Source organism: Plasmodium cynomolgi, chromosome 8 (assembly GCF_000321355.1).
Source record: "Plasmodium cynomolgi strain B DNA, chromosome 8, whole genome shotgun sequence".
In the NCBI taxonomy this organism is placed as follows: Eukaryota; Apicomplexa; class Aconoidasida; order Haemosporida; family Plasmodiidae; genus Plasmodium; species Plasmodium cynomolgi.
Window position 1 is genome coordinate 566,741 of NC_020401.1, and position 26,425 is coordinate 593,165.

Consider the following 26,425-nt stretch of genomic DNA (forward strand, 5'->3'; position numbering starts at 1 on the left):
TTTGTGTTTTTTTTTTTTTTTTTTTTTTTTTTCATTTACTTATTTGGGATTTTCATTGTCTTTTATTTTTCGCCGTTGAGTGGAAGAAGGGGAGGGGGACTAAATGCCGCTGCTATAAAAAGCTTTACAAACAGGGGTGAAATTTTCTCTTTTGAAGAGGGGTCAGTAAATTCTTCAAAACGACTTGATAAAAAATGTCCCAAGGTATTTGTATGCTTTGAGTTTAATGCAAAAATTGTGTTTTTTCGTGAAACGTAGAAATGATTTAGCTTAGCTGATAAGCGTAAGTATGTACGTATGTATGTACGTATGTATGTACGTTTTTATGTACGTTTTTATGTACGTTTTTGTGTACGTTTTTATGTACGCTTTTATGTACGTATGTTTGTACGTTTGTATGTACGTGCGTGTTTTTTTTTTTTTTTGCTGAGGGTTCTTAAAATGTAAAAAAATTAAAGAATTTTTTTTTTTTTTTAAATTTAAATAAATTTGCTTTTTTTTTAAGAGAGAAAAAACGCAACAATTTAAGTCATAATCATCCCTATAGTTCACCTCCTCCAATTCACGTATTTTATATTTTTCGCCATGATACATGTACACGATATAACACATGCATTTATAAGTATATGTAAGGCATATAAAAATTGGCAAAAATCATCCTACCTAGCACACTATATAGCTTTTATTATATATCCCTTTTGGGGGAAAGAGCCTTCTATACCTTCTTCAGCCGTTTCAGCGAAATAGCGACATGACAAAAATGTGATATTTGCACAACTGCGAAATGTCCCTTCTTTTTCGCCTGCTTCACATTTAACATACTCCCATTCACGTGTAAGTTAACTAAATGGATGAGCGCAGCAGTGGAGTACCTGATGTTAAATGAACACTTTAGTGAAGCAAAAAGGTGTATGCATAAAACTAATCCCATGCATGCATATACCTCTTTTCTAATTGTACCATCTCAATTTGTCAATTTAAAAAAAAAAAAAAAAAGCATTTTCGACGTTCCTTCGCATAACAGTGTGATCACCCTCATAGTGTACTTCCCTTTCAAATGAAAAATTACATCAAAAAAAGTGGATAGGGATGCTTGTATGGCGACTTCATTTGGCTCAAGTGTACACTGTCACCCGTGGAAGAGAACGATCATTCAGCGCAGTGTATATTATATAGTGACGTGGCGCTATGGTTGATCTCCATGTTGCAAAAAAATGTTTGGCGGCACACTAATGTATGAAACGCCTTGACGTCAAATGCGAACCTGAACGAATCCACGAACAGTATGAAGAAGGGCTCAACGTGATGAAACGTGTTCTCCTTCCTCTTTCCCCTCCCCTTACCTTTTTTTCGAGGAACAACCGTTTTATTTTTTGCTTATGGGGTAATCTACACGAGATGTTGAGCTTTTCACTTAACACAAAAAAAAAAAAAGCAATGGCATTGGCGATACGGATAAAATCGCGAACCGGTTAAGCGTGATAGAAGCCTCTTGGGGAGCCAACACCATGTTGTTCACTCCACACACGAGTCGAAATTAGTGGTGACGCAGGGGTGCGAAGGGTGTGGAAAGAAATGTAAAATGCTTTGCGCATGATGTATGGATAGGAGTGAACTCTCTGCCCAGTTCTCCTGAGTCCTGCTGCGCTTTCGCATCTTCACTCGCATGTTCGCACGGGCACACATTTGCGATGCACACATCTTAGGCTCATTTGGCCCATCCGCCGCGTGGCTTAGAGCCGCACTACGCCTCGTTGCACGGGTGCAAGGTGTAAAGGTGTAAACGATCTAACAAAACGAACAAAACAGAGCAAAGCGACACAGAGAAGGCGGACCAGTAGGGAAGTAACGCTGTGTGCTATGCGCGTTCTATCGTTCCACTGGTGCTCCTTCAAATTGGGGTTCGTGGTTTGTCACGTATTCTTCACGATTTGGGTCGTCCGATTTGTGTCGTCCGATTTGTGTCGTCCGATTTGTGCCCTCCGATTTGTGCCCTCCGATTTGTGCCCCCCTATTTTCACCCCCCTATTTGTGACGTTTTTTTCTTCCTCCATATTTTGGAAAACCACGCGGCCGGCAATAGCTGCGCCCCATGAGGTGCGCCTCCAAAGGTATCACTCGCGATCTCGGCGCTCCTCGCCTAGCAGCGCTTGATGTTATACCGCCCCGGTTGCATAAACAGCGGCATGACTTCGTCCACCAGTTTATCAATCTCTTCCTTCGCGGCTTGATAGCTGCCCCTGGAAATCTCACTGTACCATTTCACCTTGGGTTCCGTTCCACTAGCCCGTATGGTAAGTATGGCGGTGTTTTCAAAATGCAGAGTAATGCTTTGCGAATCGGGCGTAGGCGCAATTAGGGACTTCCTATCCGGGGTGGTGGAATCATATCCAGTGGTTAAGTCTCGTATGTGAACCACTTTATAGGATCCCAATTCACTTTTGTAGGAACCGTTACCTCTGAAATCATTAAATATGCTAACGACATCGTTCGGATCCAAAACAGTGTAGTAACCATTATTACTTACAAAGTAGCCAATTTCTTTTCGAATGTTTTCTAAGTACTCATGAAAGGTTAATCCATTTTCATATAAATAAACGGCTATTTCAATCCAGTACGCTAGAGCAGATATGCCACATTTGTCCCGTACGTACTTGGTTAAAGCATGTCCTAGGGCTTCCTCATAGCAGTACAAGGTGGTATAATTTTTCTCACTCAGATCTATGGCTTTATTTATCAGCCACTTAAAACCAGTTAACGTTTCATCATACTTGTACCCATACATTTCACATAACTTTTTTAGCATCCTTGAGCATACCACTGTACAGATAAAAACATGTTTCGATTTGTCGATATTTTTTTTCTCATTTTGTTTCATCAAATGATAGGCAAATATTATTCCCAACTCGTCCCCAGAAAATATCTTCCATTTGTTGTTAAATTTTTCTGCACAAGCAAATCTGTCTGCATCGGGGTCGTTTGCAACTACTATGGGGCTATTCACCACATCGGCTAGTTCCATGGACAAATTTAGTGCTCCCTTTTCTTCAGGGTTTGGAAAAGTAACTGTAGAAAAATCAGCATCAGGTAAAGCTTGTTGAGGCACCGTCAGTAAATTGTTATACCCGACTATGTGCATAATACCTTGGACAAATTTTCTCCCAATTCCATGCATGGGGGAGTATACTATAACCAGTTTTGTACGTGAATTCCTATGGCAGTTAAAATTAAATTCGCTTTTCATGTCAGACATAAACGAGTCGTACATTTCGTAGTAAATGTCCTCCACTAGGGAGGTGTCCTTCAAGTAAAAATTTTCATCTAAATAATCATACACATCACTCCATGGTTTTAAATTGCTTAATATACAATCGGAGATGTTAACATCCACAGGTGGAATTATTTGGGCCCCATTTGCCGCATACACTTTATAACCATTGTCCAACTTGGGATTGTGAGAAGCTGTAACCATCACCCCACATAAACAGCTCTTTTTAAAACTGGAGTAACACAATATAGGTGTAGCAACTGTTTGACCAAATAAATACACTCGAAACCCTTTTGATAAGCACACAGATGCTGCTACGTGCGCGAACGACTCTGAGTGATATCTTCCGTCGAAGCCAAATATGATGCCCCTGTTTTTACACAAATTGATTCCGTACGTATTAATTAAATAGGTACACAATCCCTGCGTCGTTTGCATAATTGTGACAACATTCATTGCATTAAACCCGACCCCCATTTTCCCCCTTAGACCAGCTGTGCCGAAATTTAGTCTCCTCAAAAACAAACGTTTTAGTTCTTCCTCATTATACGTAGATAGCGCTTCTTTCGTTTCGTCGGCTAAATATTGGGGCTTCCGAAATAGGTTCCACAATTCAACAGACACCGCAAGTTGTTCATTTTGTATTCCACTCATTTTGAGGTATTTTTTTTTTTTGTTTTATCCCTTCAAAAATTTTTCACCGAAAGAAAAAAAAAATTCTAAAAAAAAATGTAGAGCTCAGAAGTAACCAAATCAACGCGTAGAAAAATTATGGGATATATTAAATTAAATTTATGCCTTTTTTGTAAAAGTAGGAGCATTAAAAAAATTCCCCAAAGTGCTTCAATCCACGCTGAAAGGAAAGAACTAATTTGAGCCTTTCGAGCTTCCGCTTATCTTGTAAGAGGGTAGGAAATTTAAGCGGTTTGCTAAAAAATGGTGGGAAAAATAAAAAAAAAGAGAAAAATGAAAAATGATGAATAAGTAGAAACACGCATATAAGCAACTATGTGCTTGGCTATTCATAAGCAAAAAAAAAAAAAAAAAAAAATGGCTAGTTGTGCCTACTTTACTATCATTGTAAACAAAAAATTACCTGAACGGTTCATGTGTTATGCAGTTTCTGCACCCCCAATTCGGCTACTTCACGTTGTCAATTTTTCCCAAAAGTGTTGATGTTTACAATCTCTACACTTTACAAGTGTGCATAAAATTTACACCACAGGAATGCCTTTTTTAATTGAAGCCCATTTACCCAAAATGTTGTGCCATTAAAACTGTTTAGCATGTGTAAATACACCACTTTGTAGAAACGTTCTATCTGTCACTTCTCCGATGAGCCGACGCATATGGCCACACGTCCATGCACGTACACACGACAAATTTGATGAGAGAAAACACAATAGCACGTTTATTCCTATTATTGAATGTACTGTAAATTAAATGATGCCAATAAAAATTGCTCAAAAGGTATCCCACAATGCGGCGTTAAAATGGTCTCACAATTTATGCATATTTCATTTTATTATTTTTTTCTAGCATCCGAGGGAAACATATGTCTATGATTTTTACAAAAATGCATTGTGCACACATTTGTGTGTGTGCATTTTTTTGCTTAAACATTAGGGGGTCCTCCGAATGGTGAAATAAATCTGGTTCGATCGTAAGGTCAGCCAACGCACGGGTCCCTTTCATACGGTGTGCAGAGTTTTCCAACTTAAGGCCCCCCTCTTAGTTGTACCTTCTTGTCCTTTGTTACACAGAAGGGATAAAGTGGTTACCTACTGGTGGAGAAATACAAAAAAATGCCATGCAGTGTTTTCCTTCTACTACAAATTTTCTCTTCTCACGTGTTTGTACAATATATGGCAATTTAAAAAAAAAAAAAAAAAAAAAACTACACAATTTTTTACTTGTTGCATAATGAAGCATATGACACAAGTAGCACACTTGATGCGTGTGCCTCAAAATTCTAATTGACTGTGCGCAACGTTCGCGTGCCTTGGAAAAAAAAAAAAATAACGCCCTTTAAAACTCCCCTACAAGTTACTTCTTCTTTTGCAATGCTGTCCTAATTGTGCAGATATCCACTCGAAAAGGATAAATCTTATAAACTGTGAAGAGCTCCATTGTTTGTAACGGAAATGTGCTTAAACAAACAGAGAAATTTTGCACACGACATGAAAAGCACAATTAGGCGATAAAAATGAAGGAGTGGCACTTCGCTTTTCCTTTTTTTTTTTTTTTTTGATCTCTCCTTGAGAATTTGTTTCTGCCATTCCAAGGGGAAAAAAAAAATTGCTCCTTTTGAAACGAAAGAGATGGGTCAAGCGCAGCTATATTTGTAGCCGTCCCTATGTTTTTTGATTTATAATTGGGTTTAAATGGCTATTGGGAAAACGCTACTGTTTGATGCGATCCCTTATCGCTACCGCTAAAGCCATAGTTTTGCGGCAGTCTGCTACACACATGGGCAGAAAAAGCAACAGTGCACATTTTGTACCCGCGCCGAAGGGCTCCACTAAGAATATCTACACGAACGCACCATTTATGACAAAATAGTTGCAAATGGTAAGAAAGCAAGCGTGTGTTATTTGAGTGGAGGAAAAAAAGAGGCAGCTTCTTAACCACCCAACGGTGTTGCGTGCATGTAATGCCTTGACAAAATGGGAAGTTATGACACCTTAACTGTGCATGGAACACTACGCTTTGAAGTGGGACAATAAGGTGTCCAACGTTTTGGGGATACCCCTCAATTGGCGCAAATTAAATCTTTCACAGTTCGCGTTGCGCTAGATGTGCAGCGGTGGAAAACAAATGGCCGCTAAGACGGGGAAGCGGGTGAAAGGTGAATGCCAATTTGGATAATACCCCTAAAGAGGCACCTGCAGAGTGTGTACCGTCCCTACCGCTTCGCTGTGCGCTCACTCGAACTCGATCGTCGCAGGAGGCTTGGAGGAAATGTCGTAGAGAATCCTGTTGACTCCCTTAACCTCGCTAAGAATACGCGTGGAGATCTTTTCCAAAATGTCGTACGGAATTTTATACCAGCTGGCGGTCATAAAGGAAGATGTTTTAACTGCCCTAAGCGAACACACATAATCGTACGATCTCGCATCTCCGCTTACTCCGACAGATTTGGTGGGCAACAAAACAGCAAATGCTTGGCTGATGTCATTGTACAAATTATAAGCCTTTAAATCGTTGATAAAAATATCGTCCACTTCCCTGAGGATATTCAATTTTTGCTTGTCTATTTCTCCGATGACCCGGATGGCCAATCCAGGCCCTGGGAAGGGATGTCTGTTTGTGATTTCTTCTGGCAAATTTAATTCTTGTGATAATTTCTTCACGTCATCTTTGAACAAATATTTAAAAGGTTCAAATAGTTTGAATTTTAAATTTTCTGGTAGCCCTCCAACATTATGATGCGTTTTAATCGTGTCGGACAGCCTCTTTGAACACTTGCTTTCGATAATATCCGGATATAAAGTACCTTGTAGGAGATAAGTTTTGTTAATATCAATATTTATGTTCTTTACTGCCTTTTCAAATTCTTCGATAAATAATTTTCCGATAATTTTCCTCTTTTGTTCCGGATCGGTAACACCTTTTAAGTTATTTAAAAAATTTTCGGATGCATCAATTTTGGTTAAGTTCATATCTGGGAATAGTCCCTTTAAAAAAGAGTACACTTTTTCGCCTTCATTTTTTCTTAACAATCCATTATCTATGAAGATGCCGTAAAATCTTTCTTTGAATATTTTATGTGTAAATGCAGCAGCGACAGTGCTGTCTATTCCCCCTGACATGGCAGCAATTACGTAATGGTCTTGTGCGTATTTCTTTATATTGTTCAGCTCAATTTCGTGATATCGAATTGGATCAAATTTTTTCGTGCATTTACAAATATTAAAGGCAAAATTGTAAAACATCTTATCTCCATCTACAGACTCGTACACCTCAGGGTGGTACTGGACTCCATATATATTATGTTCCTCATTGTACATGGCACATATTAAGCAGTCATCAGTAGAATTTACAAGAAAAAAATTGTCCGGAATTTTGGTCACTTCATCTGTATGGTTCATCCATACGGTACTTTTCTCTGCATTTTTTATACCATCGAAAAGGATACATTTGCTGCCTTTGCTATCTTCGTCCACTAGCTTGTAATTCTTATATTTTTCTTCACTCTTATTTTTACTTGTTATTATTTTCACATCAGTACATCCATATTCTGAATTTTTGGACTTTTTAACTTCACCATTCATCTGTACAGCTATTTCTTGCATTCCATAACATATAGCAAAAATGGGTATTTTTTTTTCCAAAAAATATTCCAATACTTGTTTCTTCAAGTGAGGCGCATTCTCCTCGTTAACGGAGTGAGGGCCTCCAGACAGAATAACCCCCTTGATGTTTAACTCTTCCACTTCCTTCACATCAATGCCATAGTCCCTCGTCTCGCTAAATATTTTGATGTTATTTAACCGCTTCACGATCAGGTGGAAGTACTGCGAGCCGAAGTTCAGCACCAGTATCTTGTCGTAGTCACCGCCCTCCATTAAGCAAAAAAAAGAAAAAAAAGGGGGGTGGTTGCCAAAAAAAGGTGCGTGACGGCTCAGAAGAGTGCGGCACAGGTCTCGCGTAGAAGATCAGAAGAAGCAAATCTAATGTAGAATCTACAGATGCCGCTTTATTCCAGCCCAGAACCGGCAGCGTCAACAAGCGGAATTGCAGAGTGTGACCAAGGTTCAACTAATCGTTCGCTGAATTAGTACGCGATGTGGAGGAGGGCGTTTTTATGCTCGCCTGGGAAAAAAGAGGGCGCATTATGCAGCTTTGCTAAGTTGGGGGGGGTACATAAGGACGAAGAGTATACATATGTAAGAGGAATATACTTATGAGGCATTTATATATGTATGCGCCAGGTATTATATACAAATATACGTGCTATACATATATGCACATTCGTACATATGCTAGGGCCTCTCTCTCTTTCGTCGTGCACTCAGGGGCGATGCTTCTTAATTTGCATCTTGCGGGGAGGAATAATAACTTAGTTCGCAAAAAGGGAGGGAGAAAAAAAAAAAGAACATATGGAAGAAGGCATTTTTTTTTTTTTTTTTTTCATGAGGTTACAATTACGTAGAGAGGAACGGAACCCATTATTTTCATTAGAACCTCTCCCACAGGAATGCCCATCGTATCAGCTTATCCAATTTGTGAGCTTAAATTTTGTTTCCTTATTTTAAAAAAAAGCATCACGGGGAAGATAAGCTGTGGAGAAAAACCCAATTGTGGTGATGACTACCTGTGGAGTGTACTCACTGTACCAAGACGAAATGAACCATTTGTGGGGTGCGTCACAATATAAAGGGACGAAGATAAAATGGAAATTTTTATCTATTTCACAATATGTTTACGTGAATGTAAAGAACGAACCTCATCCTGCCCCCTTTTTTTTTTTTTGAGCATCTACTATAAATGTAAAAGTGTGCATAACCATTTTAACCACTCGCGTGGAACCTTAAACAAACAGCCATTTATCCCAACTGAGAAAAATTTAAACAGACAAAGGGCCAAATGTAGAAGTGGAGAAAATGCACACACGTCATGTGGGAGCTTATTTTCCCCCCGTTCGACTATACCTTTTTATTTATTTTTTCAAATTGTATCTCCTATGTACTCCCACCGATGTGTTTTGCAGCAGATATAGAAGTTCGCCAAGGGTGTCTCACGCGCATGTATTTCCAAGCATCTAATTTTAGGTAGGCGCTTTGTCAAGACAAGGTCCCTTTTTTATACCGTTTTCGCCTTTAGAAAAAAATCCTTTTCTCGCTGGCCTGAGGAGGGGCATTTTGGGGAAGCACCCAGAGATGATATGTGCATGTATGTCCAAATGTATAAATACGCGTCTAGCCATGCACATGCGTGGAGGCTTACACTTCTCTATGTGTGTGTCGCTTGGTACTCTCTCCCGCGCAACTTCCGTCAGTTTAACTCCACTGTGAAAACTTAAGGGAAGTAGAAATAGGGATGGAAAAACCTGACGACGCAAAGGCAAGGTAAAAACGGAAACGATTCCTTATTCATGTTAAAAAAGTAGAAAAAAACTTGAAGCCAAAAAAAAAATTATGAGCGACGCTAAATCGGAGGTATATGCACTCAATGTGCTTATTTTTGTGTGCCATGGTTTTTCTCTTAAAGGGGATTTTTTCCTCCCATTCATCACAAGCAACTGCTTTTTTTTGTTTTCTCCATTTTTTCGAAATTGAATGGTAGAAAATGTAATGTAAAAAAAATGACTTTTATAACACGGCTCGTTCTTTTTCTCCACTGATGGTTGTATGGCAATGTGGTTTGCAGTCATCTACAAGGCGAATGCCACGTAAAAGCGCAATGCGGTCATTTTTATCTGTCTGTGCGTGCGAGGATTGTTCTTTACAAAAAAAAAGAAAAAAGAAAAAACACATACTGCAGGCACACTTAACCCTTTGCGGTGAGGTTTGCGTATACGCTTGTATAATAGGATAAAGCCGCGGCAGTCTAATTGGGGCGGCGTCCCATTTTATCTTTCTTCGAAAAAAAAAGGCTTAACGCGGGTAGAAAAGCAAACTAAAAGTCAAGCTCAAACCAAAACGCAAAATGAAAGTCAAGGTCAAACTCATTTGGGAAAGAACAAAAAATGAGCAAGCCAAGCAAAGCCAAGCCGAACGGGTTTTTAAAAAATGGAAACGTACCACAATGGGAAGATCGGGGTTCTGCACAAGTATGGAAAAAAAAAAAAAAAAAAAAAAAAAAAGGCAGGTACAGCGACGAAACTGTAAATAAATAAAAAATAAACGCAAAATGGTACAAAAAATATATGTACAAAGAAAGGAAACAAAAAGGTATGACACTTTTTTCAAAAAAAACAATTTTCGTAAAACCTCCCTCAACCATATGCTCCTGTACTATGTATTCCAAAGCTCTGTTTTTAATTTCCATTTTGTACGGGTGATTATTGCGAAGATGAAAAAAGCACAACCCCCCCAAATAACCCGTTCCTCGCGCGTAATTTTGAAACACTGAAAATTGTGCGCAAGCTGAAAAGGTGAGCGTTCTTGGCTGGAAAGAGAGAAGGTGCGCGCTTCAGTTTATGCCCAGGTTGACTCCAATGAGGGGGCATATGAGTACATGACATGGATGCGTACATACGCACATATGCATATGAATATAAAAACATATATGATGTACGTGGGGAACCACAACCCCCCCCCCTTTCCCCCCGTATCTCTTCTACGTTTGCCACTCCATCAACAACACTATTAATAACAGCCTCTCATGAGCGTTTCCTTTTATGTCCCAACCGCTGAGAGAAGAACCGCATTTTGCGTCCCCCCACCCCCCATTTGTTTCCGTTACAACCGCATGACAACCATCCCTCATTGGGAGTGCACATCATAGGGGAAAATATACATACCTAGTTTTATACTTCCCCAACCGTTGGCTCCGTCCTTCTCCTTTTGAACTTACCACGATGAAATTGTTTTGCTAAATTTTGTTAATAAGGGTTTCTGTTCCTTTTTTTTTTTTTTAATTAAAATCTGTTTTTACGTTATCGTAGTATACTTTCTTGCATTTTCTTATTTTATTTTATTTTATTTTTTTATTTTTTTTTTTTAATGGATACGGGAAAAATATTTTTGCCCCCCAACATAGCTCTGCCGTGTAAGTTAAAATGGGCTGTAGATAACAACTCCATAGTTAGCTCGAATCAAATAATTGCGTTTGTCATTGAGACAGGGCAGGACCGCATTGACGCGGAGCGAACGGGAGAATCGCACACGGAGAGAAGACCCCTCATAGGGGAGTGGCCTACAGAGGAAGGCTCTTCCCAGCGGAGGAACTTCCATTTGGGAAGCGGCGAAACGGAGGTTACATCCTATGGAAAATCAAAAAACGGAGAAGAAGGAGAAGAAGAAGGGACAACCCGCTTAGCTAGTCAAAATGGTAACAGCTGCGAAATACGCAGCAGTTTAGGAGATCATTACACTGAGAATCTTCAAAGAAGGGAAGCAGCCGATGGTGTAGACAAGGATGTAATTGATGATGTGGCTAGCCAAGGTACCTTTCCAAACAGGGAAACAAGCACAGACACGAGAGACAACCGAGACGTAGGAAATAATAACTCGGAGGAGAGAAGAAACGAATCGATAAATGAAAAAAATAACTTCATTAATTTAATTCTAAACAATAAAAACAACTGTGATATTAAAAAAAACAGCTATGTTACCTTGCGAAGTAGCAATCATGGCAGAATCCGCATAATAAAACAGAACCCAATTTTGGAAAAGGACGAATATATCCACATTAACTGTCCGAATGAATTGTTATGCGAAATTAGTGATGAAAGGTGCAACCACGAAGTCATTTTTTCGGGATTATGTACCAACTGCTTCTTAAACCAGGAGGAGATTAACAAAAATAAAAAAGAACAGAAATATTTTTTGTCTCCTGGGTTTTTAACCAACGAGAAGGAGTTGTACATAAACACCGATAAGGTGATCGATTTGGAGAAGGAACGAATTAGTAATATCATTAAGAATAGAAAATTGTGCCTTGTGCTCGACCTGGACAACACCTTGCTGCATGCATCTTTTTTTGTTATCTCCATAAATATGAACAGCGATGTGATAAACATTACGACAGATATTGACGAGGAGTTGGAGGGCGAACTGGGGTACGCAGGGGGGGGTGGAAAAGATGGTATCAAAGTTGACAGCAAAGGTGATGGCAAAGGTGGTGGCGGCGCAGAGGACCCCATCGACCAGCGCATCCACTATCGCAGCGAAAATCGCGACCCTCCGTGCACCTCCCCCCGCAGTGATGCCACGATTTCCCCCCACCGCGTAACCGATTTCCCATTCGAGGAAAACTGCGACTCGTTGGAGGGCGGCGCGACGAACAGCAAGAAGGAGGATAACGTGGAGGTAGAGGAGGCCCTCCCCCGCGGCGTCCAGGAGTTCGATGCAGGTGGAGGCGCAGATGGCGACGGCGATGGCGATGACGACGGTGATGGTCACGGTGATGGCGATGTCGATTGTGATGTCGATTGCAACGGCGATGGCGAGGTCAGTTGCGATGGCGACGGCACGTTGTGCCCCGAAATGAACCAAGAAGAAATGTACTCCATTTTCTGCCAAAAAAAAAACAACGGAATGGATCACATGAACAAATATCAGGACATAAAATCAAGCTATGAAAATTATTGCGATTTTTTGGCCAAAATGAATACCATAAATTTGTTAAAACATAATGGAAAATTTATACATTATGAAAATTTGAAGGACAAAAATAAATAAAAAAAAAAAATCGAAAAATTGGAACAATCCGTCCTCAAAACAAATGTGAAATATCACAAAGGGTCATATACTATTTATTACAAATTAAGACCTGGAGTGATTCAATTTTTACAAAAAATGAATAAAAAATATGAAATATATTTGTACACTATGGGGACTTTGGAGCATGCCAAATCTTGTCTGTTATTGTTGGATCCCCTTAAAAAATTTTTTGGGAACAGAGTTTTCTCGAGAAAAGACAGCGTCAATGGGTTGAAACACCTGAATCGAATATTACCGACTTATCGCAGTGTCTCCTTGTGTATTGATGACAGTGACTACATGTGGAAGGAAAGCAGTTCGTGCATTAAAGTACATGGGTATAACTACTTCCCCGAGATTAACTTTTTAGAGGATATTAAAAGGAAGCCCTACTTTTTAACCAAATTTTTTGCTATGGCACAGTCCTACTTGAACTTCTCCTCCAACCTTTACGGATTTATTAATTTTAAATGCAGTGAATATGAAAGGATGAGGATTCATCGTTTTAAAAGCGTGTTGTACAGCGAGTGCACAAGTTGGGGCGTCCCTTACAACGGCTCGATGGCGCTGGGTGGTGCGTACCGGATGGTCGATCAGGGATGCGCACAGGAGGGGGAGGATGACCTCTGCGAAGGGGAGGAATCAGGGGTACCCACTGGAGTAGCCGCTGGGGTAGCCGCTGGAGTAGCCGATGAGGTAGCCGCTGGAATATCCTCCGGGGTAGCCTCGAGATCTTCGCGTGGTGACTCCTCGCAGGTGGGTGGATACCATTTCGAGGCGGAAAGCACCTCAGTGAAGGGAGACAGGGAAGACGCCTTAGCTGTACGAATAGGAAATCCCCTTAGTGGAAAAAACGGAGACAGAAGCAATGACAACGAATTGGAGGAGTCCTTCGAGGACAGCTTCATCGATTTAGACAAAGAGTTCGAAACGGACAGCGAAGAGGGTGACATAAGTGTGATGGATCCCGAGGTGGACAATAACTCATGCGACCTAAATTTACAAAACGGAATGGAATTTTTTGATGACAAACACAATTATCCCAAGGGGAAAGAAGCACCGCTGCAGCATTTTAGTGGAGAGCACGTCGAAAGTAATTTCATCATAGGAACGCAAAATGGAGTTGTTAAGAAGGACCATCTTCCGAATTTTTATCCAAATGATGGTACGTATGATCGTATGAACAACCCAAATGTATTCTACATGGAAAATCTGACTGCGGAAAATGTAAATAAAAATTACCCTCCACATAGTGACAATAATTTTTTTGTAAATGCAGACGGTGTGAAAGGAACAACCCCCACCAGTAGTGACCCCCTGAATGATAGAAGCTGTGCAGCTGATTTGTTCCAATCGAGAGTTCCGTACCTTGCTCGAGAGGAGCACAACCCGATGGATGCGCAATTTGAGACCCCAGACCACTGCGAAGATAAAATGAATAGAACAAATAACAACATCAACAGCTGTATCAATATGAACATACATATTAGCAAACATATCGATAAAAAAAAAACACAAATGGTGAAATGGCTAGTAGTAACGTGAAGCATTTTCTGCGTAGTGATGGAGAATATTCTCCGAACCAATTTGATCATCACTCCCTTCATGCAGGTACATCCGAAAGGTTCATTCCTTTTGAGGACGAAATTATTTACAAGTTCATTTCAGAGAGGAACTTTAGGAAGTACGATAACTATGTGGTGGGGTTCCTGCGCAGTTATTTCGAGGGGGGGAGGCTGACCCGAGGGGGTGAAGCGGAAGAGGAGGGGGTAGCCGATGGGGATGCCAGTGTGGATCCTAACGTTGGTGCTGAGGCAGATGCTGAGGTAGATGCTGAGGTAGATGATGAGATAGATGCTGAGGTAGATAATGAGATAGATGCTGAGGTAGATGCCGAGATAGATGCTGACGTGGGTGACGATGAGGACCGCCCAGCGGGTGGCGGGGAAACGGGCCGAGAAAGCAAAGGCGACGCGGAAATTAAGAAGGAAAGGGAGGATCATCAACTCGATCGGGGGGACCATCTTTCCCGGGGGAGTCAGCACATCGGGGAGGCCTCCTCTACACAGGACAGTGTAAAAAGAGTAGAAAAAAATAAAAAACGAAAGTAAAAAAGCTAATTCATTTTGGAAATTTAAGGAAAAGAAAATCGACCAACTTCAGAACAGTCAACAACAGTGATGATCCAGGTCACCCTCCCCCACCGAATCGAAGGGATAGCAATCAGAACATTGGCAAAAACGGAGCATCAAATAAAAGTGAATACTACGAAAGCTTTTGTATACCCAAGAATTTCAACGAAGGAAATTTTAAAGATAATGATAAGCAGCTACATTATTTGACAGCTATACTGGATGAAATACATCACATTTTTTATGAAATTTTTGAGCATTTTAAAATACATAAAACGAATGAAAGGAATGAAGAGGATCAGATATACAATTACTTTTTGCGTTACCCGATAGTTAGGACGATATTGATTGAATTCCGCAGGAACGTTTTGAAGGGTACGTGTGAATAGCCGGGAGTGGATCCTTCACGTAGTTGTCTCAATTAGCTATCAACGTGGCATGATGCACAACGTAGAAGTTCTCCATGTGTGTGTATACACATGCATACGCGCATGCATATGTATATGCATATGTATATGCACTTTCTTGTGAATGTCTTTTTTTCACCCCACCCACACACATCGCTGCTTACCATGTGTACGCTTTCTCCCCCACAGATTGCATCTTCAACGTTTCGCAACTGTCCGATGAGATACGGAGGAGCGATTTTATGGATCACATTTTGAAGTTAGGCGGAAGCATAAACAATGACAACTACACGCATATTTTAACAGTAAACAATTTGATAAAAAATGAGAATTGGGAAGATGCCAAGGTTACAAATTTGATGTGGATTGAACGAGCCTTGTACACTTGGACGTAGGGGATCATTTTAAATCACATACTTTGACCCACTTCCGCTAAGGAAGAACGCATATGTGCATATAATATGAGAGAGGTGTGGTGGTAGTGTATAATGTGTGTATTCCTCCCCCTTGCTCATGCGCGTTCATTCGACTGCGTCGTAGCAGGTTTTTTATGTCAATGTACGTGTTACCCCCTTTGGCTTACGTTCTTCCCCCCTTGCAGGAAGGTCGACACGAAGCATTACGACATGAGCTCGTGGGACAAAACACACAGAAACTTCTGGGACGTCATTGAATATGAAGAAAAAAAGAAGAAAAAAATGAACTGAACTGTGCCCAAGTGTGCCGAAATGTGCCGAAGTGAGTCCAACTGCACTGAAGCGAAGCAAAATGAAAAAATTGCTTCCTCCCTGTTGGGCACGCGAGGCAGATTTGTGCCTCCACCGTCGTTTTGCCCCTTTTAACAAATTGGGGCAGTTTGCGCGACGTGATTTGTTTTCGCCATCGTTTTGTCAGCTCTACACGTTGCTTCTTTTTTTTTCTTTTTTTTTAACACACGGGCGGCATACACTCGTGTGAGTACGCATTACGTGGGTGTAAGTATGCCCACAATGTGTAGTATGTATGTATATATGTATGTACGTATGTATGCACGGTGAGGGTATCGCCATGCGCTTTACTAAAACAAAAGGTGATAAGGAAGATAATCATTTTCTTTTTTTTTTTTGTTGTTATCATGGCTGGGAAGAGAGAATGCCTGTGGTGTACGCATTACGCCCCTTTGTTTGCCCCATTTTAGTTGCCATTTTTTTGCCCTATTTTAGTTGCCATTTTTTAGTTACCATTTATTTTGCCCCATTTTAGTTGCCATTTACTTTGCCCCATTTTAGTTGCCACTTTTTTGCCCCATTTTAGTTGCCATTTTTTATGTGTTCCTGTTTAGTGCTTTCCTGCCGCGTGACCGCTGGTCGCCATAAACGCCCAGCGGGTGAGCACAGGATTTATGTGAATCCCGCACATGCAGTTTGCGAACGCAGGCATAGTACCAGCAAAACTTTATCACCTCCCCCCGTATGATGATTTGAAAGCGTACTGCGAAAAAAAAAAAAAAAAAAAAAAGAAAATTTCCCACTCCTTGTATGGCCATGTAACCAGTTGGGAAAACACCCCCCCACTGTTGTAGCGCGGAGCAAGGAGGAGAAGCAAAATGCACACATGGAAAGCAGGCGGTAAATAAGCGGCAAACAAGCAGCAACCTAACAGCAACCTAACAGCAATCTAACAGCAGCCAAACTGCATAAATCACATGAAACGCCGCGCAAGCACCATGCTGACGTCGCCCAAGCGGCCCGCGTTCTCCAGCCAACTTTCTCCTTAAGGGACACGAGGCAGAAGTATGAAAATTAGCCCCATAAGGAAAAAGGTGAACTCCTCACTGATCGTGAGCAAAAGAATCCCCTCGTACTTAAAAAAAGAAAAAATCAATTTAAGCAAAAATGAAGGCAGTTTTGACAAAAAAAGTGTCAAATATAATCAAGTGCCACAATTTGTTCAGGCAATAATAAAGTTTACAAAAAAAAATAAATTCCTCCAAGAGGAAGATAACAGTGTAATAAGCAAAAACAAACTCATTTTTTTAAATAATTTGTTGAGCGAAATTCAAAAAAATAAAACTCTTCTAACATCATCCTCCATACACGACATATATCGATGTCTCTACAAACTCAATTACTTAAAAATAGACGTCATCTGTACTCTGTTTAGTATACTCATAAATAACGCAATAAATTTTTCCAAAATAAGTGGCTATGTTCATTGTGATTTTAAAGAATTGATAAACATTACAAAATTTTTACATCATTTCCAGAAAATATGTAATTCAAATATTCAGGCGATTATACACGATAGCCATCAGAGTCTTAACCTCCGAATTGTGCAGAGGTACCTGAAGGAGCATGGGAAAAAAAGTGGTCCCTCCGTTGGAGGCACATATAATAGTGGCGAAGTATATACACACGTTTATAACTACATTGCAAAATATGACAGGGCTGACAATGTAGACATTCTTTTGTATTCCCTCATAAAGGGGAAAGAGACCAATGTTGCTATAGAGGGGGGGTCATACAGGGAAGTGACGACTGACGGGTGCGCTCATGTTGGGGAGGGACCCTTGTTAGATAGCCCCGGTGGAGCTTCCCAGAAGGAGTACTCCCAGAGGGGCTGTAAAAATGACGGATTTGGAGATTTCCCCTTGAATGGGGCCAACCCAAAGGAGGGCAGCGCCATAGCGGAAGAGGCGACGCAGCAGGGAAATCAATTCAGCATGATCAACGCGGAAGAGGCGACGCAGCAGGGAAATCAATTCAGCATGAGAAACGCGGAAGAGGCGACGCAGCAGGGAAATCAACTCAGCATGGCCAACGGGGAAGAGGCGAAGAGAACGCTTCTAGTGGACTACATAAACTCGTTTTACAAACTAAACGATATGTTCACCTTCCTTCTAAATAAAGTGTTAAGTTATTTCAACGAACACGCACAAAATTTTAATTTGTACCATTTAAAGCTTTTGTTTTTCTTTTTGGGGAAATTTCAAATGTTTGATGCACAATTGATGGAAAAAATAACCAACAGGATTATCGAAGAAATTGAAAGGATAAAAACCAACCCGAAGCTCCTACAGGATGATACGTCAACAGAGGAAAGGAAGAAGCATAACTACGCAAAAATGAGAATTAAAAAGCTCAGGAAAAAATATGTCAATACATTTATTAAAGTAGACTCGAAAGAATTCCTAACCCTTCCATACACAATCGGTTTGTCTATGAACACATACTTTAATAACTACCTAATTGAATATGTAAATATTTACATACTTAGTTTAATTAACTCGAGAGTCAACTGCGATATGGTAAGTTTTACGTACTGCCTCGTTGGGTATAAGTACATTATGGTGCACTTTTTTATTTTGTTCAATATATTTTTGTTTAAAGAAAAATGTATGAAGAATTCAAAACTGTTGGAGAAATATAGCATCTTTTTGCGTCGATTGGGGAAAGATGCCACTTTTCGTGGAAGTGCCCAGTTCGGGGGGGCACACTCATTAGCGCCAAGTGAAGAAACGAAGGATTTCTTCCTTCGCAGCAGTAGTAGTATAGAACAGGATGGACCTACGCAAAATATCCTCAGTAGGGAAGAAAAACTGACCAATCGTGAAGCCCACGTCAAAATGTGTAAAAGTTCAAACGAAGAAAACAATCACATGGCTACTTTTACGTGTACCCAGAAAGACCACACGGATGAGAGAGACAAAACAGAGTGGCACACAAACCCTGAGGAGATCTTCAACTTGCTTCTAGGAGAATTCCAAATGAGAGTAAAAAATATTTTCCTAATAAACTTGGACAAACATTCCATGCAACAATCATATAACAGCGAACAGCTTCGTAAATTTTATTTGCACTACAAAAAATTATTCGAGAAGGTATTCAATTATGCCATTTTTCTCCTAAGCAAATATGAACCTGATGAAATGCTGCGCATTTACAAAAATTTGAATGCCCATGCGCTAAACGATCAGGTTGTGAAGCAGCTGTACGTGGAAGTGCTCTATGATAAGGTTGTTTTTAATTCGGGAAATGAAAAAAAAGTTTCAAGTTTGTTGCGGTGCGTTTGAAGTGAATAGGGGAAGGAAAAGGGGGGAGGGGGATGGCAAAATGAGCCAGAAAAATGAAGCAGAAAAATGAAGCAGAAAAATGAAGCAGCAAAATAGAAGGCAGCAAAATAGGAAAAAGCAACAAATAGCAGCAAAACATAGAAACAACGGGAGGTTCCTTAAAAAAAACGCGGTTTAAAAACTGTCATCGACAACACATGCATTGAGACTGCCCATTGGTCGTAAGCGCGTAGGTAAGCATACACACAAATGTATGTAACTCACGCGCGAGGGGGGTAGTACACACGTACGTACACATATATATGCATATATGCCCGTACACATGCCTGCTCTGCCGCGAAGGGAGTAGAGCGGTGGTGCTCCACAAGAGAACAAGTTCAACGTGGTGCAAAGCAATTCCACGAAGATGGAAATATAAGTGAATAGAAAAATCAACAAAGAATGAGAAGTAACAATTTTAGTGTATGTGAGTACATATGCATGAAGGGGGAGGGGAGGTGCGGTTGCACGTTGCCACAAAGGATCGCTTGTACGTGTGCTCACGCACGTGCAGACTGCACGCGAGGGGGATGATAATTCAATGAACACTTTTTTCACAACAAGACAATGTAAAAACTGAACGAATTTGTATCTCACGAAATGGGATTTTTAGGTATGCAAACGGGGATTTATTCGAATGGCGGCGGGCACGCGGCCGCGATGTGTGCAATGTGTGTGCATGAGTGCGTACTTAGGTACGTATGCATATATGTATGTGTTCTCGTTTACACACATTTGTACATACTTTCGTGTGCACCTGTGGACGGGCGGGGGGCATCGCTCACAATGCGCACACCGCACGAAACATCATATTGTACCCACCACGCACGTACGTCACGAATTAAAAAAAAGGGGCGGCACCTCCACTGCGCGCGCAGGCACGATCGCACCGTTAAACGATGTATATATATATATGTATATATAGATATCTATATATGTATATATATATATGTGTTCACCCCATATAGTCCTCTTTAAGCGCAATAACAAATTCAAAATAAGGGGAACAATTGGGGGGCGAAATGCTGTCCGCAAATCTATACACCTCATATGCTCCTGAATGCGCGCGCGTGAATATACGTGCCGCCGGGATAAGGAAACGGAGGCGAACGCACACCAGTACTCTTCCAAATGTGTGCCTCCTCCGTGTATTCCTTACCCATGCAGCGGGTCCTTACCCATACGGCGGATCCTCCCCCCCTGCGCTTGCTACTTCTTTCCAAGGTCTGTCCTTCCCCATCCTATACCAAACAGTACGAAAAATTAGTCAAAGCTGTGGGACGATATTTTAAACATGTCTCCCCCAATATGCTCGTTAAAGCGTAACTTGTAAATTATCCCATTGGAACAAATAACGATAATACAATTTTGATCATTTACAAAGGCACAAATAGAGGAAATTTTCTTCCCAGGGATTTTGTATGTTGCAAAACTCCATTCGCTATTTAAGTACGGATGACATGGTAACAAACATTTCAAACTGGATTTTTTATTTTTGGACTCTTTTTCATAATTCAGTAACGCTGGTGGGGATAAATTCTTCCCCTTACAAATAATATCAACTTTTCGTAAAGGCCTTTTTTTTTTGTATATAGAAAATACATGTACTGTATTTGTACTGGATGTTAAGCAAAGCCAATTATTATCTTCACTAATATTTAGGGATAGAATTTTCGCATTTTTTGTACCCCTCCTAAATTCATTTAATAAAGTTCCATCAAATGTATTAAAGAGTCTTATGATGGTCCCCTTGGTAGATGAAGTAACTAATAATTTACCATCATTACTTAAGTTAATACATGCTACTGAATTGTCATGGGCATATATACTCAAATTTGTCTTAAAATTTATATAGGGTAATTCTTCGTGAATATTTTCACTAGAATTTATTTCAAAGATGTGTATATTCACTCGACCCTTTATGGGAGACAAATAAGCTATAATAATATTTTTATCAATATTGGACAAGCAACATAAACCTGAAACATTTTTTGATGTATTTAAAGTTTCCAATAAAATGATGTCTTTAAGTCTGTATATACATAACTTATATTCCAAAATGACTACAATAATTTCTCTTAGTAATCTCACTCCAATGATGTTGGATGAAAATGTTAACTTGGCTATTTCTCTCATTTGTCTATCATCCCAAATTATTAAAACGTTTTTGGCCCACTTTCCTTTCTTATCATTTTTGTTCCCTGTAATAGCTAGGATGTTGCATCGGTACAGCATCTCGGCTAGGTATAGTCCATTCTTATTCCGATCGGTTAAATCTGCAGGATGGGAAAAGAAAAAGTTCATCGGGGTGTCGTGCATATATAGGTTGCCTCCTATGAAGGTGATCACTTCCACACACAGGGGAAAATTATTCCTGGTCAAGCGCTCATACGACATTATGAGCATATAACCACGCGTATGTACTACACTTTTCTTCACACTTGTGGGGTTGCTCTAGAAGGGGGGAGAAGGTGGAGGCACAAAAACTTACCTCTACTATACGTCTGAGTAAACGGATTCGTGTTGTAAATCTTAAAACCCTTCTCATTGGCCATACACAGGCAACCATAGTCCTGATTAAACGCTATATATCTGTTATTATCTAGTCTCAACGACACCATTTTGCTGTTTTTTCTTTTTTTTTTTTACAAAAAAATTGAACAGTAATGACGGGAACATAGAACGTGCGCGTGGCGACGTGTCAGTGACATCTAGCGGCAAAATTGGCCTACGCGTATATGCATCTACAACAGGTAGGCGCAGTGGCTAGTTTACTGTGCCGTCCCTGTGGGTGGAGGCCTATATAGGGGCAGCAGCCAATTCGCGTACAGGCCAATACGTGCAAAAGCCAACATGCGTGAACGCTTATGCGCGCATATATATATGGCACATAAGTACACCAAGCATTGACAGAGGATGAGGGAGAGAAGGCTAAAGCCAAATGCTTATCAAACATATATTACTTTACAGTGCCTCTTTCTATTGCAATAAAGAAGAAAAAAAATTCGCTGCTTATTTTCTCATCTACATTATTTAAAAATTCCTCCTCCAAAAAATATTAGAAGAAGAAGAACATATGTACAATCTTATCAATCACAAACGGTAAAAAAGAAAAAGAAAAAAAAAAATCGTGTCATTACAAAATGGGCCACTAAAACAATTTTCGAAACTTCTAGGGTGCAAGTCCACCTCTCCCGCTGGGTCAAACATTGTACATAAAATATGATATGTATATATATTGCGCGAAAAAATAAAAAATTGTGGTGCAAAAAGGGTTAAATAAAAGTACCACCATATGCATTTTAGAGGAAGTAAAAAAAAACTGCACAAGAAATGAATACAAAAGTTGCGCTAAAAAAAGTCAATTAAATAGAAAGTCAAAAAATGTAAGCAAAATATACGCATATGCATATGTACATATTATACATATGCATATATTGCATGTGACTGTACGTAACCGGGTGGCGATGGGCGGCGCGCAGTCGACTCGCGCTGCGCTATCGGCACGAGGAGCGTATGACGTGAGAGTAGTGTTTGTATACGTGCGAACGCAAATGGGAGTCGCGGCGTGGCGCGCCATTGGTAAGTATATATAATATGTATACTGTGCTGGATCTGAAAAGGGCTGCCTCGTGGGCGAAAATTGGGAAGAAAACAGGAGAGAGGGCTGGGAGGGGGAAATGCTCAGAAAATTGCAGGATAAATGTAGAAAAAATGCAGAAAAAATGCAGAAAAAATGCAGAAAAAAACACTAAGGCGAACAAATAAAAACGGAAGAAATAACAAGTGAAAAAGTGAGAGATCGAAATGTTGCCACTGGATAAGTAAAAGCGCGAGGAATGCCACATTTTTATGTTCAATTAATAATTCACCAAAGAAGCGCCTTTTTGTAGCGTCAAAAAAAAAAGGCGTAAAGGGAATAATATGTAGTGTGCTATATCCGTTATAAGCGAATAAGTACACTTATTTACGCAAAACATAGAAGAAAATTTTTTTTTTTTTTTTCTCTTTGTATGGACTGCGTTTCATTTTCTTTTGTGATATGTCGTGATATGACGAACGTAAGCTCCAGCCATTACAAGAGTTGTGCTCTGCCATATGCACGAGAGTAGCGTGTATGTGTACGTGAGCATAAGTGTTCGTACGTACCTACCTATGTGTATACCCATTACATACACATTTTTGCGCAGATATAAAAGTAGGCTGTGCTGCAGGTTGGCCGATCAACCAACCCGTACGCATTTTGCCGAGGCATTTATTTTTTTCCATGAAGGAAAAAAAGCATAATGCAGGTACCCGTTTTGACATTAATTAAAAACGTTTGTGTAATCTGCTAAAATGCGATAAAGTGTATGATGAAGTTAAATACGAGCCACAGGAGAACCTGCTTTTGTTTGAGTTTGCCACGAATGGTGATGCTGTTTATAACGCACGCCGAGTGTTTAATTCATGTGCATATGCGGAGCTCTATATGCGTGACTCTGCACTCGTGTACCCGTCTTATGGACATTCCTCCCCCCTCTTTTGCTCATTCAACAGAAGACGCATTACAAAGAACACTTTTCTACTTTGCCGTATCGCCGAAATTTTGAGGCAATTATCAGTAGTATATGTTTCCTTTTTTTTTGAGTTAATTTTTTGGTGTTTTTTTTATTTGCTCCTGCACCCGTGCTTCATCCTTTCGCCCATACATGCGCCCTCCTCCAATTGCGCGCATGTAATGTACAAGTTTTTGTTAGACACTTTGTGCACATGATAAACTCGCGTTTTTGCGATACGCAGTTTTGCCAATATGTCCCTATTCGCAAAACAGGGAAATAGAACACATTTACCGTTTTTTTTTGCAATTTTTTTATTTTGTTTTATCTCCCCTTAAATGACCGCTGAATTTTGGCTCAGGTGTTGCACAACACTGTGTTATATCAGTTTATAATTTTTTTTTTTTTTTTCCATGCAATAAATGCGTTACCATCGTGAGAAAGGTTTGTCATTTATTGTGAACATTTTTTGTAAAAAATAAAGCGAAGCGAAGCAGCAAAGCGGCATAAGGGTCAAATAGCAAAACAACCACTCGAGACAAACTACAACATGAGCGTACTGTCCCTTTTTCACATTGGCTCCCCGTTTTTACGGACCAACTGCGTAGATGAAAAAAAAATTTACGAAAGTAATCTTTGCAAAAGGGAGAAAAATAAACACAAGGCGGGACTCTGTCCGCCCAATGTGCATAGCATTTTTAAATCTCACAACCTCCCCCCCTTTCCCTACATTTCCTTTTCCTTTTACAGATTTTATTTGTTCCGTGTGTCTAGATATATGTCACACTCCAGTGGTGACTGTGTGTAACCACATATGGTGAGCGGTGTAGATTTGTCTGTTGATTTGGCGGCACCTTTACGATTGAGAGTTGATCTTTCGTCATATGTCCAACCCGTACATTCAATGTTCATCCCATTTTCATGTACCCCTCCTCCCCCTCCCCACTTTTCTCAGTTGCTACAAATGTTTATACTACTCCCTCCTACACAAGAAAAAATGTCCCATATGTAAACAAGCCATTCGAAATAATGAGTTGAAGAGAATATCAGGTGAGAAAAATGACTCCTCCCATTTGCTAACCGCATGAGTGACATTCTTTTGCTCTACATGAGGTGTGGAATTTGCACCATTTGAATAATTCATATTGAGGGGTTACACATTTTGAGCGCACTGTCAACTGCTTCCTCCTCTGCAGGGAAAAGAAAAAGAGAGTATGAACAATTAAGAATAAGGTGTAACTTATGTAACGACGAACTGAAAATAAAAAATTACGAGAAACATTTAAAACTTTGTAAATACAAAAGGTGCAAAAATTACATGTTAGGATGTGATTATTACGATAAAAGGAACAAATTAAAAATGCACGAAGAAGCATGTGAGCATAGATTAATACGTTGTTCAAGTTGCTACAATTTATTTTATTATAAAAATCGCATTTTCGTATTAACCCTAAAGGAAAAATATGAACTTAACGTCAGGTGTACGTACACGTATTATTCTTTTTACTACAACTTATTAATGAATACAAATTTTAATTTTTTTAGTTACAACAAATATATGACGAATAAGTTTTTTTTTTTTGATAATTATTTGTCAAGGAAGTTATCTGTTTTGGGGAATTTTCAGCGTACTCTTGATCGTTTTGTGTGTAAATCACCTCCTGGACAGAGAGTCCCAACGATAGATCGAAGCAACGGGGTGCCCACTCAAAGTAGTGGAGCGGCTATCCAAAGCGAAAATAATTTCTTCAACAACGCAATTAAGAATGGTCCAACTATTTCCTACAGAGGAAGAGCCACTGGTTCTTCCGAATTGGAATTCGAAAGAAGTCAAGCTAATTACCAGGGGTTGCTAAATTTCTCGCCTCCGTTGGGCAGGGTAGCAGATGGTGGACCCGCGCTCCCGCTCAGAACTAGTCGTTTGGCTAATGCCCACATGGGTGGAAGCGAGGAGGGGGAATCTGGTGAGAGTGACAACTTGGGGGAGGCGGACGAATTGGAGGAAACGAGTCGCGCGAGCCAAGCGAGCCAATCAAGTAGCACGGACCACTCAAACGGCAGCCACCGCTCAAGTCGCTCACACCGCGCAAACCGCCCACGCCGCGCCAAACGGAATGACCCCCCCAGCGGTGGCAACGACTCTAGTGAGGAAGAACCTTTGAACATACTGCCCCTGAGGAAAAATTTCAGTTTCAATGATAAAAGCAGCAAGGACATCATAGTCATAATAAAGGAACTGTTCCAATTTGATAACATAGACATGAGCGACATTTGTGTTCACGATAACGAGGAGTTTTTATTATGCGATAAAAATTGTTTTAAGAGTACAATTAAAAATCTTAAAAGCGAATTGGAGCAGTCCCTCGTGCTTTTATATTTTTGTTGTTGCGTGGGGATGCCTGCGATGTTCACACTTGGCTGCATGAGCTACATCACGACCAAGGGGCTATTTAAATTCTCCTTCTTGTTGGCCAGCACGTTCATCAGTTTGTCGCAGCGCCTTTTTTTTAAGTTTTTTTACAGTTAAAGGGTTGCGAAAGTTTTATCACCCTATCACCAGCGCCTTAGCGACAAGTCACGAATCTATGGCGCTTCATTTTTTTTTTTTTTTTTTTGTGT

The 26,425-nt window shown here is 40.2% G+C and overlaps 7 protein-coding genes across 7 annotated transcripts in view; 3 read left to right on the plus strand and 4 right to left on the minus strand.

The window, feature by feature from the left end:
- The window catches only part of PCYB_082220 (hypoxanthine phosphoribosyltransferase), a gene marked incomplete at its 3' end in the record, with an annotated part of 1,334 nt that extends 1,066 nt beyond the window's left edge, over positions 1 to 268 (minus strand). The window contains exon 1 of the mRNA XM_004221960.1: positions 40 to 268. Within this exon, the coding sequence (XP_004222008.1) occupies positions 40 to 56 (17 nt within the window). The remainder of the gene's footprint in view (positions 1 to 39) is intronic.
- A 1,872-nt stretch (positions 269 to 2,140) lies between these two features.
- On the minus strand, positions 2,141 to 3,922 carry PCYB_082230 (phosphoglucomutase; the record flags this gene model as incomplete). The annotated part of the gene is made up of 2 exons (XM_004221961.1): positions 2,141 to 3,500; positions 3,597 to 3,922. 2 exons carry the CDS (start codon positions 3,920 to 3,922, stop codon positions 2,141 to 2,143), a joined length of 1,686 nt encoding a protein of 561 aa, XP_004222009.1.
- A 2,270-nt stretch (positions 3,923 to 6,192) lies between these two features.
- On the minus strand, positions 6,193 to 7,830 carry PCYB_082240 (GMP synthetase; the record flags this gene model as incomplete). The annotated part of the gene is made up of 1 exon (XM_004221962.1): positions 6,193 to 7,830. A coding segment is annotated over one exon (1,638 nt), but the record flags the coding sequence as incomplete, so codon positions are not given.
- A 3,108-nt stretch (positions 7,831 to 10,938) lies between these two features.
- On the plus strand, positions 10,939 to 15,885 carry PCYB_082250 (hypothetical protein; the record flags this gene model as incomplete). The annotated part of the gene is made up of 7 exons (XM_004221963.1): positions 10,939 to 11,996; positions 12,141 to 12,618; positions 12,736 to 14,104; positions 14,251 to 14,746; positions 14,854 to 15,146; positions 15,368 to 15,569; positions 15,780 to 15,885. The coding sequence occupies exons 3-7, from the start codon at positions 12,736 to 12,738 to the stop codon at positions 15,883 to 15,885; spliced, it is 2,466 nt and encodes an 821-aa protein (XP_004222011.1). The 5' UTR covers positions 10,939 to 11,996; positions 12,141 to 12,618.
- Positions 15,886 to 17,359: 1,474 nt separating this feature from the next.
- PCYB_082260 (hypothetical protein) lies at positions 17,360 to 19,228 on the plus strand (the record flags this gene model as incomplete). Its single annotated transcript, XM_004221964.1, has 1 exon — positions 17,360 to 19,228. A coding segment is annotated over one exon (1,866 nt), but the record flags the coding sequence as incomplete, so codon positions are not given.
- A 1,303-nt stretch (positions 19,229 to 20,531) lies between these two features.
- Positions 20,532 to 22,264, minus strand: PCYB_082270 (hypothetical protein; the record flags this gene model as incomplete). The annotated part of the gene is made up of 3 exons (XM_004221965.1): positions 22,001 to 22,264; positions 21,760 to 21,979; positions 20,532 to 21,544 (listed from the first exon to the last, which is right to left on the minus strand). The coding sequence occupies exons 2-3, from the start codon at positions 21,887 to 21,889 to the stop codon at positions 20,532 to 20,534; spliced, it is 1,143 nt and encodes a 380-aa protein (XP_004222013.1). The 5' UTR covers positions 21,890 to 21,979; positions 22,001 to 22,264.
- A 2,092-nt stretch (positions 22,265 to 24,356) lies between these two features.
- On the plus strand, positions 24,357 to 26,333 carry PCYB_082280 (hypothetical protein; the record flags this gene model as incomplete). The annotated part of the gene is made up of 4 exons (XM_004221966.1): positions 24,357 to 24,435; positions 24,557 to 24,623; positions 24,762 to 24,856; positions 25,003 to 26,333. 4 exons carry the CDS (start codon positions 24,357 to 24,359, stop codon positions 26,331 to 26,333), a joined length of 1,572 nt encoding a protein of 523 aa, XP_004222014.1.
- Positions 26,334 to 26,425: the final 92 nt, after the last annotated feature.